Here is a 15,146-nt window from a genome sequence, read left to right as displayed (position 1 = left end):
CTGAGAGGGCGTATTATGCTTCGACAGTCTTGAAGCGTGCACGTCGTAGCTGAGGTCACTTGGATATAATGTTTTGTATGGTTTAATGTTCTCCACACCTCATATTTATTGACTAGTCCACCGAATTCGGATGACAATGCTGCGCTTTTTAAACGCAAGGAAGCAAAAATATTCGAACAAAACTACGAATATATCAATGCTGGTACAGGCAAATATTTGAATGGAATCAGATATGCCACAAAGCAAATGGCCATAAAATGTAGAAAACTGAGTTAAAATACTTATAATTTGTACCACAAGTACTAGATGCCATCCTCCTTGAAGCTTTGTAAAAAAATTACACGCGAGAGTGAAGGTTGCTTGATAAGGATTGTTTTGAAACTGTCTGTGGAAGAAAGATTACGAACGGACAAAATACGAATAAGCTGAAAAGTGCTATAACACACTCTGTTTGCTATGTCAGAGAGGCATAAAGCTGTAAAACGCTGGGACTCCTAAAAAAGTTTCTGTATACAAGGACAAAGGGAAAAAATGTTGATCAGCTAAGGGATTAGACACATCGAAGGAGGCGTTGGAAATACATAGGCGTACCACATAGATGGGTAGAAATCCAGCGAACCGGTAGAGATGTAGGAAGGGAGTTGCCTCAGGACAGAAGCCGCCGATATTTCGAACAGAGACTGTTCTTCTTCTGGGCCCAGAAGAAGAACAGTCTCTGTTCGAAACACCGGCGGCTTCTGTCCTGAGGCAACTCCCTTCCTAGGCGTACCACAGTACTTTACGCACTTTACGCAGACGGAGTCTGAATATTAAACTGCAATCAATATTTATATATGTACAACTGACCATACCATGTGTATCTGGTGCAGATTCTTGTAGAGAGGACAGCTGGACAACGTACTCTGATCGCGTGGCGTGCACGGAGACGGTGGATCTCGACTGTAGCGGCATGTTCCCCAAGCCTTCGCCCGCGTGCGGCGTTTACAATGAGCGGACAGGCGTTTACCTCAACACGGTACCCTTTGACCGCGTGGACACGTCACCCGGGAACGCCACCTTCGATGTCCGTCTGCACCGTGTCTTCCAGGTGCGGGACTGGCTCGCATACCGACACCTCAGCTTCCGTTGCCACATCATCGTACTAGGAACTGACTGGCGGAGCGGCATCTCGCATAAGCTATTCGGAGGTACGTCCTTAGTTCTCATCCTAACAGCACAACCGGTAGAATTCATATTACGTCTCGTGATGATTTCTTTATTTCTCCTTCTCGCGATACTGTCATCCCCATGCTTAATATTTGCTTGCCTTTTCTACCCATTGTTGCCAGTTGTTTCAGAACAAAAATTCTAGTTACATCGAAGAGTCGTCAAATTCTGCAGGAAGCCGATGACTCCAATTTAAAAAAAAAAAAAAAACGGATGGACCCGTGATTGGAGGCAAACAAGCGAACATTATAACCCGTCCACGGTTACGTGAACGTTGTTGTGTTCATGCGAGCGCACGTGCTGTACACACTAAAAAGAAGTTGTTTCAATTCACAATATTTTATTGACATAGTTACCTAATTATCTAAGTAAGTAATAGACCTAACTACACATTGCTTTTCAGTAACAGCATAGTAACGTAAATGTTCTATTATTGTTACAAGTATATGTACAAACTGCGATCTAGAATCTACCGTTGTGCACATATAGGCAAGATTCGACTGAAAAATAGGTTCTGGTTACTTGCGCTATTTACATAGTCTGCATTCCTTGTTAGAAAACGAGGTTCCTCAGAGCAACGCGCATATACTTCACGCAAATGGACCGAATGGACCGCTGGCGCAGGAACTCCGGCTCACCTAGCGAAAAGAGACGGTGCTCAAAGTATAACAAACACATAATAAGATGGAGTATCAGATGCATCGATCGTATATGGCGATTCTGAGCTATACAGCCCAACATCGAAGTTTTCAGTCTACGTATGACACAATTATTATAATTAGATTATCAAAATTACAACGGGCGCCCACTGGAACGTTACGCGTTACAGGGAAGCGGCGGCGCATTAAAGCCCACAATGCTGACACTACAACGAGTGGCGGATCCAGACCCTTTATAAAAATCTGGTGGGTTTTCTGCTGTCGGATACATATTACCACGACCTTTAGGTACGAGGGTCCTGCGCCCCGTTCCCAGCCTGAGGGCGCCACATGACTAGAGGGTGCACCGGTGAATCCACTTGGTTCCATGTGCATAAATAAGGTGTTCCTCAGTGTAAACAACGAACTGTGTGTTTTCACGCAGGGAAGGCTACAACCGCCTCTCCTTTTGGCCTTCTCAACCCGTCGCGCGATAATAAGTGTTTCTGGCCCTTCCAGAAGACGTTATAGATTACCGTGTTCACCATCGCAATGACCCTCGCAGGAGGAGTTATTATCCTTGCGGCATATCAAAGTTTGCGAAAAAAATTTCATTTAATTAGATGCGCACGGTCCCGACGAGAGAGTTCAAAATTACTCGCAGTTTCCATCTGCCGTCCCAGCGTTCCCACAGCAGTTGTCCAGTTCCCCAGGGTTACAGCTGCCTGAGGAAACTTTATACCGAGTATAATGACTAGAGAGCGGACTTTTTTGCACTGACAGGGGGCGCTCTTGATCGTATAGCATGCAGTATGCCAATCATAATCGCGGATAATATCGCACTGTCTCCCGATAAGCTGAGAAAGGGGGCGCACACCCTTTCATGTATCGACTTTCCTTCCAGTCCGAAGATAAAACGATACTGCTCTGAAGGTTCCCTGTTAGTGCCTAAAAGTCCGCTCTCTAATAATGACTATGTCTGAAGGCCTTGTGGGAGTTGCTCTGAGAAACCGTTCACTGACAAACCTTCGGATTTATTAATATTCAAAGCGGCTCCAGAAAGCTTACCATAAGTTTTTTGAAGGTATCTAAAGCTGCTGCTACACTTTCTGCACCTCGTAAAGCGAGAACAATATCGTCAGCATGCGCTGAAACCTCAACATCACCAGGACCGGGTCCAGGAAAAGCCACAATATTTACATTATGTACAGTTTCCCGATTAAAGGGCTCTAGTGCAATCACAAATGGTATTGTGGAGAGAGGTCACCCCTACCTCACCCTCTTGAAACGGCGAAAGTGCGTGTAATCTCGCTATTGATGCGGAGTTCCGATTCCAAGCCATGATAAAGAGATTTGAACCAGTCAACAAAAAGTAGCGGAAATCCAAAGCACTCCATCACAAAAAAGAAAAAAACAGTGGCGAACCAACAACTTTAGTTTAATGGGGAGTTTCATCGCCAGGGGCGATACTCTACCCCATTGCTGGTGAAGATATGGGGAATGAAATAATGAACCCCTCACACCCCGCGCAGAGCGTTGGTGGGCTGGATTCGGCCAGGTTAGCATTAAGCGCCTTTTCCGGTACACTCTTGACTTCCGCGTATCCACTTTCGGTCTAACCCCAACTACCGGTTGTCGGTATCTTTTACTCTTAATTACCTTCTACTACTAGTATGTGATGTGATGTGAATAAAGAAAAAAATGTCTAAAGAAAAATGATTTGAACTACTAGTAGTAGAGTATGCAACTACTCTACTACTAGTAGTTCAAATCATTTACCTCCATTTACATTTGCCCTCTTATATCTCCTTTACATGTCCACTTATACCGCTGCCTCGGTGAGGCTTCACCATCTCATTCACGGACACACACACACACACATACAGCTTTTTTTTCATTCTGACACTCCTAATGCTAACGCATTAAAAGCGCCATACATGCGTTCTGGGCGTCCTGTAAACTCCGTTGCCGTCTACTCCAGATCAGTCGTAATAACTTTTCCATGGCAACTCTCCTTGGCCCCGTCCTGCACCCACAACCAGCAGGCTGTCACTACCGCTCTCCTCCGTTTGCTCAGTGCCTTAGGACTCAACTGCATGTGGCTTTGTCACGTTATTATAGCGCATTATTTTAGCGTTGTTATGTGACTTTGTCACGTCCTTATTTTTTCTTCTTTTCCATTGTTACAGCGTATCGTTTTTCTTTCTTTAATTTTTCTCTCTTCTTTTCCGTTTTTTTTTTTTCCTGTTTTCTCTTTTTCTTTGGAATAGCATGCCGACTATTTGCCTGGCTGACCTTTGCTTTTCCTTTTTATTAATAAACATATCCCCCCTCCCCATTAGTGAGCCATCCATGAGCGTAGGATCGTTCGGATTCATCAGAATGCAAATTTTACCTCGCGTTGTCAGCTGGACGAGCATCGATAGAAAACGGAGAATCGTCCTCTGTAGCGAATACGCGTCTCACACGCACAGAACCGTCCCACATGAAGCTATCGCTGCGAATAATCTTCGTCTGTGTTTGAATATTCCGATTCCGAATCTTCGTCCATGGTGTCGTTCGGCTTGGCTTTCGTGAACGTACCACAGCGTAGCTACGTCCGCCGTCGTATCCCGCATGCTCGCTGCATGTATAGTGAATCCTCCCCTGCCGGAATAATAGGCGAAGAATCAAGCATAAACACATCAAGATCACAAAAGAAACTGTTCGCTCCGCTGTGCATAGCTGCCCCATAAATGAGATAAAACGGATATTTTCTCCTCCATAAAGAAAATCAAGGCAGATAACACGACACTCAGTATCGCTACGAAAAGAGCATGTACATAATACGTCCGGACTAAGAACAACGGTACCGACACCTTGCGATCGCTTGTGATCGGTTGCTCGCTAAAGCACCGAAACCTTTCACATTATTACGCCTTTCAAAGTCGCTTATATATCAGCCGCCTTAAGAAAGCTTGTCTCCTGCAGCAGTGCAAGCGGTGCGCGCTATTTGCAATACCGTGTGCTGCTTCGCTGGGCTTAAAAACATGCGCAATCAGAGTTCGGATCGTCAAAGCCCTACGCCCTAGCCCTACGTGAACTGAGACAACAAATGTGCAACTCTTCTTGGCTGACAGGTTCTGATCGATCTTCGCTGTTGTACTGGATCGACCACGAGCTATGCTCCCAGGTACATCCGTCGTTTCCTCGACAAGCAGCGTGTCTCTTGCATACGCTCCGGCTGAATGTGCCGTACAGCGGTCGGTTGCTCTACAAACTGGCCAACTCACCATGATAGACAAGCCTGAGCGATGGGCAAAGATACATAAACAAAACATACACGTCTTTGCTCGTCGCTCAGGCTTTCCTATCATGGAGTTTATGCACCAGCTAGAATGCATCTACGCCATTCTGTCTATGGCCACTTCTTCGGTCAATGAGGTCCGCATCGTTGTGCTCTGTACCATCTTCATTCATTGCCTGAAGATCAGTTAGCTCGATTCAATATCGGTCTCATCAGACGCGTCCGATGCCGAGGGATCATGTTCGTTAGCATCTTTCACGTTTCCAGGAGTAACTGTGTCTTCGTGACTCTTGGAGAAAATTCCCGGCACCACGACGGCTTCTGCAAACGTTTTCTGACGAGTGCAGTTCACCATAGCCTTGTTCTTCTTGCACTTTTTACACCGAGACTCCTACACAGACGTCTTATGTACAAATGACGAACCCCTACCATATACAGGGTGTTTCAGTTAAATCCCCTTGCTAAATAATTCGCGAACCGGTGCACCAATCGAATAACTTTCTTTTTTACAAGTATCTGTCCAATACCGCCTACAAGATGCGCACCGCGTGAATGAGCGGGAGGCGCTCATTATTTAAATAAAAATGCAAATGAGTTTCGTAAAAAAGCGTAACTTCTAAAGCAGGGCGCTGTCGGTATTAAAATGGGTACTACCCCTTTTGGGACCTTCAGTGGACACCTTTCAGAGAAAAATCTGCCACCGAAGCGGGTCATTTGTTGCAGTGTCACCAGCCGCGACAAAAATACGTAAACCGAAACCAATTAATTACTGCAACAAATGACCCGCTTCGGTGGCAGATTTTTCTCTGAAAGGTGTCCACTGAAGGTCCCAAAAGGGGTAGTACCCATTTTAATACCGACAGCGCCCTGCTTTAGAAGTTACGCTTTTTTACGAAACTCATTTGCATTTTTATTTAAATAATGAGCGCCTCCCGCTCATTCACGCGGTGCGCATCTTGTAGGCGGTATTGGACAGATACTTTTAAAAAAGAAAGTTATTCGATTGGTGCACCGGTTCGCGAATTATTTAGCCCGGGGATTTAACTGAAACACCCTGTATAGCCTCCAGGCAAAAAAGAAAAAAATGAAATGCCTGGTTTCTTGACACCTGCTGCACACCCGCTGAACACCAGGGTAATCGCACATAACGCGTTGACCCAGGACCCGCAGGAAATTGGGGACGGGATTCTCTTCTTTCATATGGTTTTGAACGATGCGGTTACCGTTTCTCTACCGTCTACCTTGAATGCACGTTCCAACTTGACAACTTCTCCATACGAAGCCAGGGCGTGCAGCAGGTACTCATCCGGGACGAACCCCGGTAAGTACATGTAAACGACCCGAACTAGACGAAAACCACGTGACTCCAGGGGTAACCCTTTGCCGCAAACAATGCCACCCCGAGAAAAAGTTGGCTGTAGGCTAGTTCCATCTGAAATCGAACAATCCGGTACACTTGATGTCTCGAATGAACGGGAAAAAAATATATGTTGAAGCCATCGGTGAGTTAGGACAAATAAACGCTTTCCGAATTTTCTGCGCTGCGCGGTTCGGGAAATAGGACAGGAGGAAAAAACTGCCTCTCATAAGGCGACGTCGTCGCGAGCGGGTTTGAGCGTTCGCTACAAGGCCATTTCTTCTCGCATTATAGTAATTTCTTGATCTGGCTTGAGACCACTTAAGGCACAATAGGATCCTTCGTTGGCAGTGCTGTACCGGTTTTTGTTTGTCCGCAAAAAAATATCAAAGTTGACTCAAAGTGCAGAAAAACACCATATTCACTGCAGCTTTGCGGACGATGTACAAAACGGATAGGACTGAGCTTTATGCCGTTTAATTTGTCATTCATAGGGATATCGAATGATGTATAATTTGTAGCTCTACTCTGTAAGGAACGTAAGCGATACCCCTTTCAGTAGCACCATACCACCGAAAAATGACGAATTTCGGAAGCCTTTATCTAAAAAACTCCACCAAAAACTTACCTCGAAAATTTTATATGTTGTAGGTAGTTCCCTAGACTATGCACAGAAGCAAAATCAAAATTCGGACTTGATCGGTAGGCGCACTGTGAATTTTTTGGCAGCCCTATACGCGGAGCGCATTCAAGCGGAGGCACCGTGTCCCGCGTGTTGCAAAATCGAATTTTCCAAAGGGACTTTCAACTTCGGTCTTCACATAAACAGTAATTGCTATCATTTGAAACCGTTCTGAGCGCTTGCGTTCATAATAGTGTTGTAATCGCTGAATGTAGATTGTGGAGCAACCATATGTGCTCACATTTTTTGCGGGATGACACACATGCATTGCAAGTGCTGGGAGCCCGTCAAGAACAGAACGCTTTAGAATACTTTTGCGTCTTTATAAGAGGTATATTTTTCCACGGTGATCATATCGAAGCATGTTTACAGTACACAGAATAACAAGAACTTGACAGCGAAGAAGACAAGGTGACGAAGGTAAGAAGGTAACGTAAGCTATGCAGAGCATTCTGGGTGGATGAGAGTGCTCGTGTCATGAACTGCTTTAGGCCGTTGTTGAAGCCACTTTTCTTAATGTTACTTTTGATGGCAGGTTCTTGTTAGATTTTCTTTCAAATGTGGGCAACATTGCTGCGTGTTGTGATTCAGCCACCTTTGCTGTGAAGTACTTGAAGCAGCTTCTGTATAGCTGACCCACTTCTGTTACGCCTTCGGCTTGACCTGCTGGAACCACAGTCTTTATGGCAGCTACGCCGATCTCCGAAGCAAAGCGAAAATAATTTGGCTATAGCACTTTTTTCTTGTGTATGAGGCGGTAGTCAGCGAAATCCACACGATCAGCACTGTACAACGAAGAGGTCATTGAGGTAGGTGTGATACCAGGACGACACACTACAGTAATGCAGATGTCGTCGCACACTCTGTATAAGGGCACTCCATGCACTTCTGTAGTCGAGAAGTGAGTGAAGCGTCTTCTGTGTGTAGGCGAAACTTTGCGCAAGGTGTCTTCAGGGAGTAAATGCGATCAGGACCTTCCCATGGTCACAGCATGTCGAATCGAATCACATATTGGACAGCGGCGCCGGTCGGGCTGTTTCGGCAAGGTTCACAAAAGGCACCATGAATTAGCCTTGAGTGTGTGCGTATGACACTACAACATTTTCCTCAGTGCAATTTCCCCCCTCCGAGGTCATGAGGCCGTAGGAAAGGAAATGTTTCAAAGAATACTGGAAGTCATAATGCGTACAGTAAATATGCTTGTTTATAATAATCCTGAACATATATGCCTCTTGCAAAGATATAAAATCATTATGTTCTTCCCTTGCTCCCAGCACTTGCAATACATGTGTGACATCCCGCCAAAAATTGCGAGCACATCTGGTTGCTCCACAATCTAGATTCAGCGATTACACCATTGTTATGAACGCAAACGCTCAGAACCTTGAAAAGGAAACCTCGAAACCTCAGAATGGTTTCAAATGACAGCAATTACTTTTTATATGAAGACAGAAGTTGAAAGTCCCTTTGGAAAATTCGATTTTGCAACACCCGGGGCACGGTGCCTCCGCTTGAATGCGCTCCGCGTATAGGGCTGCCAAAAAATTCACAGTGCGCCTACCGATCAAGTCCGAATTTTGATTTTGCTTCTGTACATAGTCTAAGGAACTACCTACAACATATAAAATTTTCGAGGTAAGTTTTTGGTGGGGTTTTTTAGATAAAGGCTTCCGAAATTCGTCATTTTTCGGTGGTATGGTGCTACTAAAAGGGGTATCGCTTAAGTTCCTTACAGAGTAGAGCAACAAATTATACATCATTCGATAGCCCTATGAATGACAAATTAAACGGCATAAAGCTCAGTCTTATCCGTTTTGTACATCGTCCGCAAAGCTGCAGTGAATATGGTGTTTTTTCGGCACTTTGAGTCAACTTTGATATCTTTTTGCAGACAAACAAAAACCGGTACAGCACTGCCAACGAAGGATCCTATTGTGCCCTAAGTGGTCTCAAGCCAGATCAAGAAATTACTATAATGCGAGAAGAAATGGCCTTGTAGCGAACGGTCAAACCCGCTCGCGACGACGTCCCCTTATGAGAGGCAGTTTTTTCCTCCTCTCCTATTTCCCGAACCGCGCAGCGCAGAGAATTCGGAAAGCGTTTATTTCTCATAACTCACCGATGGCTTCAACATATATTTTTTTCCCGTTCATTCGAGACATCAAGTGTACCGGATTGTTCGATTTGAGATGGAACTAGCCTGTACTGTTTGGCGCACTATCAAACGCGTATGAAATGCGATAGCATTCCTAGCATTGCAGTAGATGAAGGACGACTACTCCATTTTGAATGCGAAAGAAGAATACTTTCGGGAGTTTTAGCAGATCGGCAACACTCTATGGGAACGACAGGATAAAGGAAGCTGTCAAATTAAAGATCAACAAGGTGATGTAAGCCTATTGACTTATCCCATTTTCCCAAGCGTTGTCGTTGAGAACTTCCGATCTGCTAAAACTCGGTATTCATTCCTCAGGCCATGAACCTGACCGTGCCACCGTACACGATCACTCGGACGATTGATCTTCGTCACGGTGATCTTCAATTCTAGCGATGCGGATAATGGGTTTGTGGATATTGTAGTAGGATACGTAGTCCATATGTAGGCACACCAGCATGTGCTTCTCGCGAACACACAGTCTAGCGTTGCGCCGTTGCGTGTGGTCGGCACATTCACATCACCCACGATGTACAAATTGAACGTCTTCTTCATATGGTCGATAACCAATTCATTGCTGGCATCCCTCACGCCAATGGTAAAGGACTACAGCCAACCAAAATATGCTCCGTTTAAGACATCTGATGAAAGTATATGGGTCAATCTGTCGAACAGCACAAAATGTTTTGATGCATGCAGTTTTATATTTTTTCCAGAAAAAACAAAAAAAAAACGTACACAAACACAGCCGGCGCTCGTTCACTCTCGACGCGCCACCCGGGGTGTAACAAGGAGGAGAGGGACGACCTATCACGTCATAACGTCTGCGCGGTCATTTGAGGTCAGCGCCTGTCCTTTTCTTTTTGTGCGTGAGGACTTTCTTCTTTTGTAGTCGGTAAACCTGTCCCCTCAGGGGAGGGGGAGGATTAGCAATTCAAAGGGTCACCGTGGACACGGAGGATTTCATTGTCCCGCGGGAGTTCCCATGTGGGCCATGCTTCTTACCCCTGAACAGCTGACTAGCAGACGATACTCTGAACAAATCAGCGAGCGCGGACGGTATAGCATCAGCGCAAGGTCACAGGCTGGTACTGCTCTCCACCACCGTTGCACACGATCGCTTTTTGCGGCGTGCTTTAAATTCAATTTCTGCGATAATTATGACGCTGTAGGGTGAATTACTTCTCATAGTGCATTTTACTGGCCTACTTAACTGTTTTATAGAAAGAAGGGTGTTAAAAATTTCTGTGCTACTTTAAAGTCTCCACACCCATTGAGCAGCACGTGGGTACAGTATGCCGTTTTTACCTCGGAAATGTTCCGTTTCAGGAGTTCACGGCAGGTGATTCCAAGTGAGCAAGAGTTTGATGTCATCCCGTAAAACGTTTGGAGAGAGGTAGACAACGACAATGATGGTTCTGCGACCATTGATAGTGCTCTCGATTGCGCACATGTCTCCCGCTTCTCGCTTCTTGATGGGCAGATGGCATGGAGTGACCGCACTTTTCTCTTGCTTGGCCAAAAGTGCGACACCAGCCGATCTGCTCTCTTGGCTCACGCGGAACGACATGCACCCGCATCCGCCTATCTCACACGGATCATCGGTCCACGTTTCCGTCAACCTGAGCACGTGCGCCTTCGCAAAAATTGCATTACCCTGAACGTCATGGGTGCCCGAAAAATCTGAACTTCGTTACGACCATGCTCGGAGTTACGATCATACCAGGAGTGCTTGTTTTCGCCATCTTCGACCGACTCGAGAAACTTCTCTGCGTGTCGCGTAACGGTATGGAGCCTCTGGCGCTCGAGTCTTCGAAACTCGTCAGCTGCTTATCTACGTTGCGCCTGGTGTGATAGAATATCAAGTCTCCGCCGACATTAGTGATGTACAGGCCCTCGAGGCTAGGCACTCGCGACATGACAACATAGACGAGGTGTTGCGGTTTTGACCTGCTGCACGGGTACACTACCTTGTTTTAGGTTGTACCTTGCAATTTATGAATGGTCATGGTGTTGGCCTAGACGAGAGAGAAATGAACGCGTTTCCAGGAAACACCCGGGGTTTTCTTTTCGTTTTTTTTTTCGTTTCTTTTTTTTTTCTTTTTTGTTGTTGTTGTTGTGTTGTTTTTTGACATCATGGTGGTGACCGTTCTCAGGTTGATGGGAACCATGTCCGGACTGGGACAAAGTTGCTGGCACGTAGCGAGGCGGCCCTGATTTTAGCGGTGCAACCCGTTACTTCAACAAACTGGAGCCACAGACAGACGATGCGACCTACTCCATCGTTCTCGATGAATTTGAGAGTCCCCATCGAACCGTTAACGATGCCGTCGTGCACATCGACATTTGTCGTGATCACGTCGCTTACACTGGAACTCCGTGGTGTCGGACGATATTGACAACATAACGAAACACACTGTGCAGCCACCAGGGAGTTTGAGCAGGCCGCAAGCGCTCTACGATAACGATACAATAAAGGAAGCTGTCAAAACAAAGACCCATAACATGATTCCAGTCACTTCAAATAACTAAGAGTTTATCGTGTTTTAGGAACCGCTATCATGAAGATCTGCTCAATCTCCGCCCGTCGAAATATTTATTCTCAGCCGATGCACGCAAATAAGGAGACAAACTACGGGAGATGACATATCGCAAGAGTGAAAGTGTCCGTCTCCACTGACGGGGCTACACTTCCCAAGGCCAAAAGTGCGCTAAAGAAATGGTATCGCATTTAAAAAGCTGGCTCAGGACAGCTGGCTTGAAGACTGATACCTGGAAGAGGTTTCCACCTTGACAATGACACTTGTAGATCTCATCCAAGCCAAGTACAGGGTGTATGCTATAAAAGGTCAGTCACATTTTCGTGCAAGAAGTGATACCTCCTTGATGCTATCCCTCTATCACGAAAAGACTTTCTCTGCCTCAAAGTGAATAATTTATGCTAGAGGAACCTAGGAAACGATTGTGGTTACCTAGCACTGTGTAACAAAATAAATATGACCCTGCAAACTTTCATCTCCATCCATCGGTATTGCGCATAGGAAACACATGAAGACGAAAGTTTCCGTGGCCGTGTTTATTTTATTACGCAGTGAATGGTAACCACATTTTTTTCGTTGGTTTCTCTGGCATAAGTGATTCACTGTATGGTAGCACAAGTCCGTCTCTCAAATAGATATAGTGTCAAGAGCGAAAATGTGACTGACCTTTTATAGCATACACCCTGTACTTCAGCAACTGCATCAGTGACGTCGATCAAGGACGCTTCTAATGGTGACCTGACGTTGAACGCGAGAATTTTCGTTGGACAGAAGTTTGGCGCTGCCATATTTGTAGATCCTTGACCGGGACCCCGGCAGCCTGCAAGAACCCAGACTTTGAAAGCAATATCAAAAGATTACCACAGTAATCGAATGTTGAAATTCGCTAAGCGCTAGAGCACACAGAACACACGTCCTCTTCCTCTTCTTCTTCATCCTCGTCGTCGTCGTTATTATTGACATCGTTACGTGATTGCACTTAACTCATTCACGTACAAAACAGTTTCAAATATTCGCACTTGGCATTGCGTAACTTCAAAACGCGAGAAATGCCTCTGTGTTGATATATACGTGTCCCTCACTTGTTCTCGCGTACTGAGGCCCGGTTAAACCAACGGCACTTAACACTTAACCTGATATTAGGGTTCCCTAAACTTCGTGTTAATCCAATGGCTCTAAGTCACCCTGTTTCACGGGAAATATCGTTCTCGCATTGGCGAAACAGGGTTGACGACTAACACCAAGTTTAGGGGAGACTAATCTCGGTTGAAGTGTTAGCTGGGTTTGGTAAATCCGGGCCTTAATCGGTTTCTGTTGTTCTACGCGGTCGTTCGAAACCCGACAAAAAAGTGTCGCATATCCTAAGCACGAAAACGACAAGAAGGCTCCTAATTCAGGCGCCTTCTACTCAGTGTGGCTTCATAGACCATGTTCCTATGCCGTGACTGTTATGACCATGGCCGGCGAGAGAAATTACTGGCCTCGGAAATGGGTCATGCCCTGGCCCCCTCATCACTTCTGGATAACATAGTCTAAGTACTCCTACTTTATATGATTACGACCGGTCTTTGGGTCGTGCGGGCCCCTGAAGAGGCTCGGACCCAGGGGCGCCATCCGCGGCTGCCCCACCCTCTCGCAGTACCTGGTTACGATGACGACACAGTCCAAGCCGCATTCCTCCGTCAGACATAAAAATGGCGTGCGGCATAACCTACGCTGCTCCGAAATGACTCTTTAACGAGGGCCTTCACATGCTTGGGTCCGTTCTGCTACTATAGGTTCATAAGTTCTGACTTTCCGCTGCAGGCGTAAATAGTTCTTTTCGCGTGTCACGAAAATATCATAATTATTTTTCAAAGTGCGTCGTCGTGTTTGTACGCGAGACGAAGATTTAGCCAGTCTGCTGAGGACGCATTTCGTATGCATTCTACTGAGGCGCATCAAAGGAATCTCTGACAAACTGCTAGAATAAATTGGCGGCAAAGTTCCTCGCGAAATCTTTCAGCCCCCATATCCACACTGCTTGAGCGTAAACCTCCCATCTTAGATCAGCAAGGAAAGCAATGCCTAATTAGGAAACTTGGCGGAGACAGATGCTTCGTTTGAAGCTAGAAGCGAATCTCATTAGTTTTCTGCCGCAGAAATTGCACGAGCGACAGGAAAGACAAAATAAGGCATAAAGAACATCCGCCGTCCACCAGCCGTTTCACGAAAGCGCGAGAATTATGCTTCGGAAGACAGCAAAGAGGAAACGACCGCACATCGAAGAAGAAAGAAAAAGTTAGCGACGCATCAGAGCCTTTGTCGAAAGCCATTCTCTACGCCTTTCTTTCGTCTCCAGTGTGCCGACTCAGAATTGCTCCTCGTCTCGTGCCTTTGAGATTCCATTGCAAATTCCGTAGCAGCTTTATTCTTTCAACCCCATACGGGAGAAAGCCGCCTCCCACCGCCAGTGGAATACTGGACAGAAGCGTTATTGTCGCCTTTGAAAATGCGCTCAAAATAGAAACTACAATGAGCGCGTCAGTTCATCGTGTTGGTAACGTGTTCTAACTTCTCAGCTAGGAAAGATACTTCTGATGCAGCTGAACCGAAAATGTTATTGGTTAGGTTCGGGTTCAACCATAAGGGTTCAGTTTCGATTCAGCTCCGAAAGGCAACTACGGCGGTTCAAACCGGTTAATTCTAAACGGTTCAATAAAATGAACTGGCCTCTATCGGAATGTCGCTATAGGCCAGTGGCGCAGAGTTGGTGACCCGCCTGGTGTTGCCATCTGGCACGCGTGACCCCCGGTCAAAGAATTAAAAATATATATATTCTTCCTGAGCTTCATGAACGGTCGTGGCGTTAGGATTGGGCTCTGTACTCATGCAGTTATTTGCGTTGACTAGTGATCTGTTGCCATTGACCTGTAACAGCCGATGACTCTCTAAATAAGAGACGAACGGGGCCGGTCGGTACGTGGCAACAGCAAAAACGGCGAAAGTAACAGAGAGAGAGAGAGACAGGAAACGTCGAACTCTCCATAATCTGACTCTGTGCAGTCTCTGTACCCTGTCTGTCTCTGTGTTATTTTCGTCGTCTTCGCTGATGACTCTCTAAACCTGCCCCTGCGTCTGATTTTTACTTGATTGATATTGATTCCTACCAAAATTTCTGAGCAGACCCTACATGGCCGATTTGTAATATTGGTGCTTTCAATGTCACCAGAAACGCTCACTCGCTTTCACCTCACGGTTCACTCGCTTTCACCACCCTGGAGAGATTTCTTCCCTACCACA

At 45.9% G+C, this 15,146-nt stretch overlaps 1 protein-coding gene and 1 long non-coding RNA gene across 4 annotated transcripts in view; one reads left to right on the top strand and one right to left on the bottom strand.

Annotated features, from left to right (window-relative positions):
- The window catches only part of LOC135385897 (uncharacterized), a 109,480-nt gene extending 96,700 nt beyond the window's left edge, over positions 1 to 12,780 (bottom strand). For both annotated transcript variants that reach the window (XR_010420528.1, XR_010420529.1), the window contains exons 1-2: positions 12,531 to 12,780; positions 4,240 to 4,490 (exon numbers count right to left, since the gene is read on the bottom strand). This is a non-coding gene — a long non-coding RNA (uncharacterized LOC135385897). The remainder of the gene's footprint in view (positions 1 to 4,239; positions 4,491 to 12,530) is intronic.
- The window catches only part of LOC135385896 (uncharacterized), a 341,034-nt gene that overhangs the window by 309,036 nt on the left and 16,852 nt on the right, over positions 1 to 15,146 (top strand). For both annotated transcript variants that reach the window (XM_064615501.1, XM_064615500.1), the window contains exon 3: positions 870 to 1,187. In XM_064615501.1, the coding sequence (XP_064471571.1) occupies positions 870 to 1,187 (318 nt within the window). The remainder of the gene's footprint in view (positions 1 to 869; positions 1,188 to 15,146) is intronic.

Source organism: Ornithodoros turicata, chromosome 2 (assembly GCF_037126465.1).
Source record: "Ornithodoros turicata isolate Travis chromosome 2, ASM3712646v1, whole genome shotgun sequence".
In the NCBI taxonomy this organism is placed as follows: Eukaryota; Metazoa; Arthropoda; class Arachnida; order Ixodida; family Argasidae; genus Ornithodoros; species Ornithodoros turicata.
Note: the sequence above shows the minus strand (reverse complement) of the source record. Positions and strands in the feature narration are given on the sequence as shown.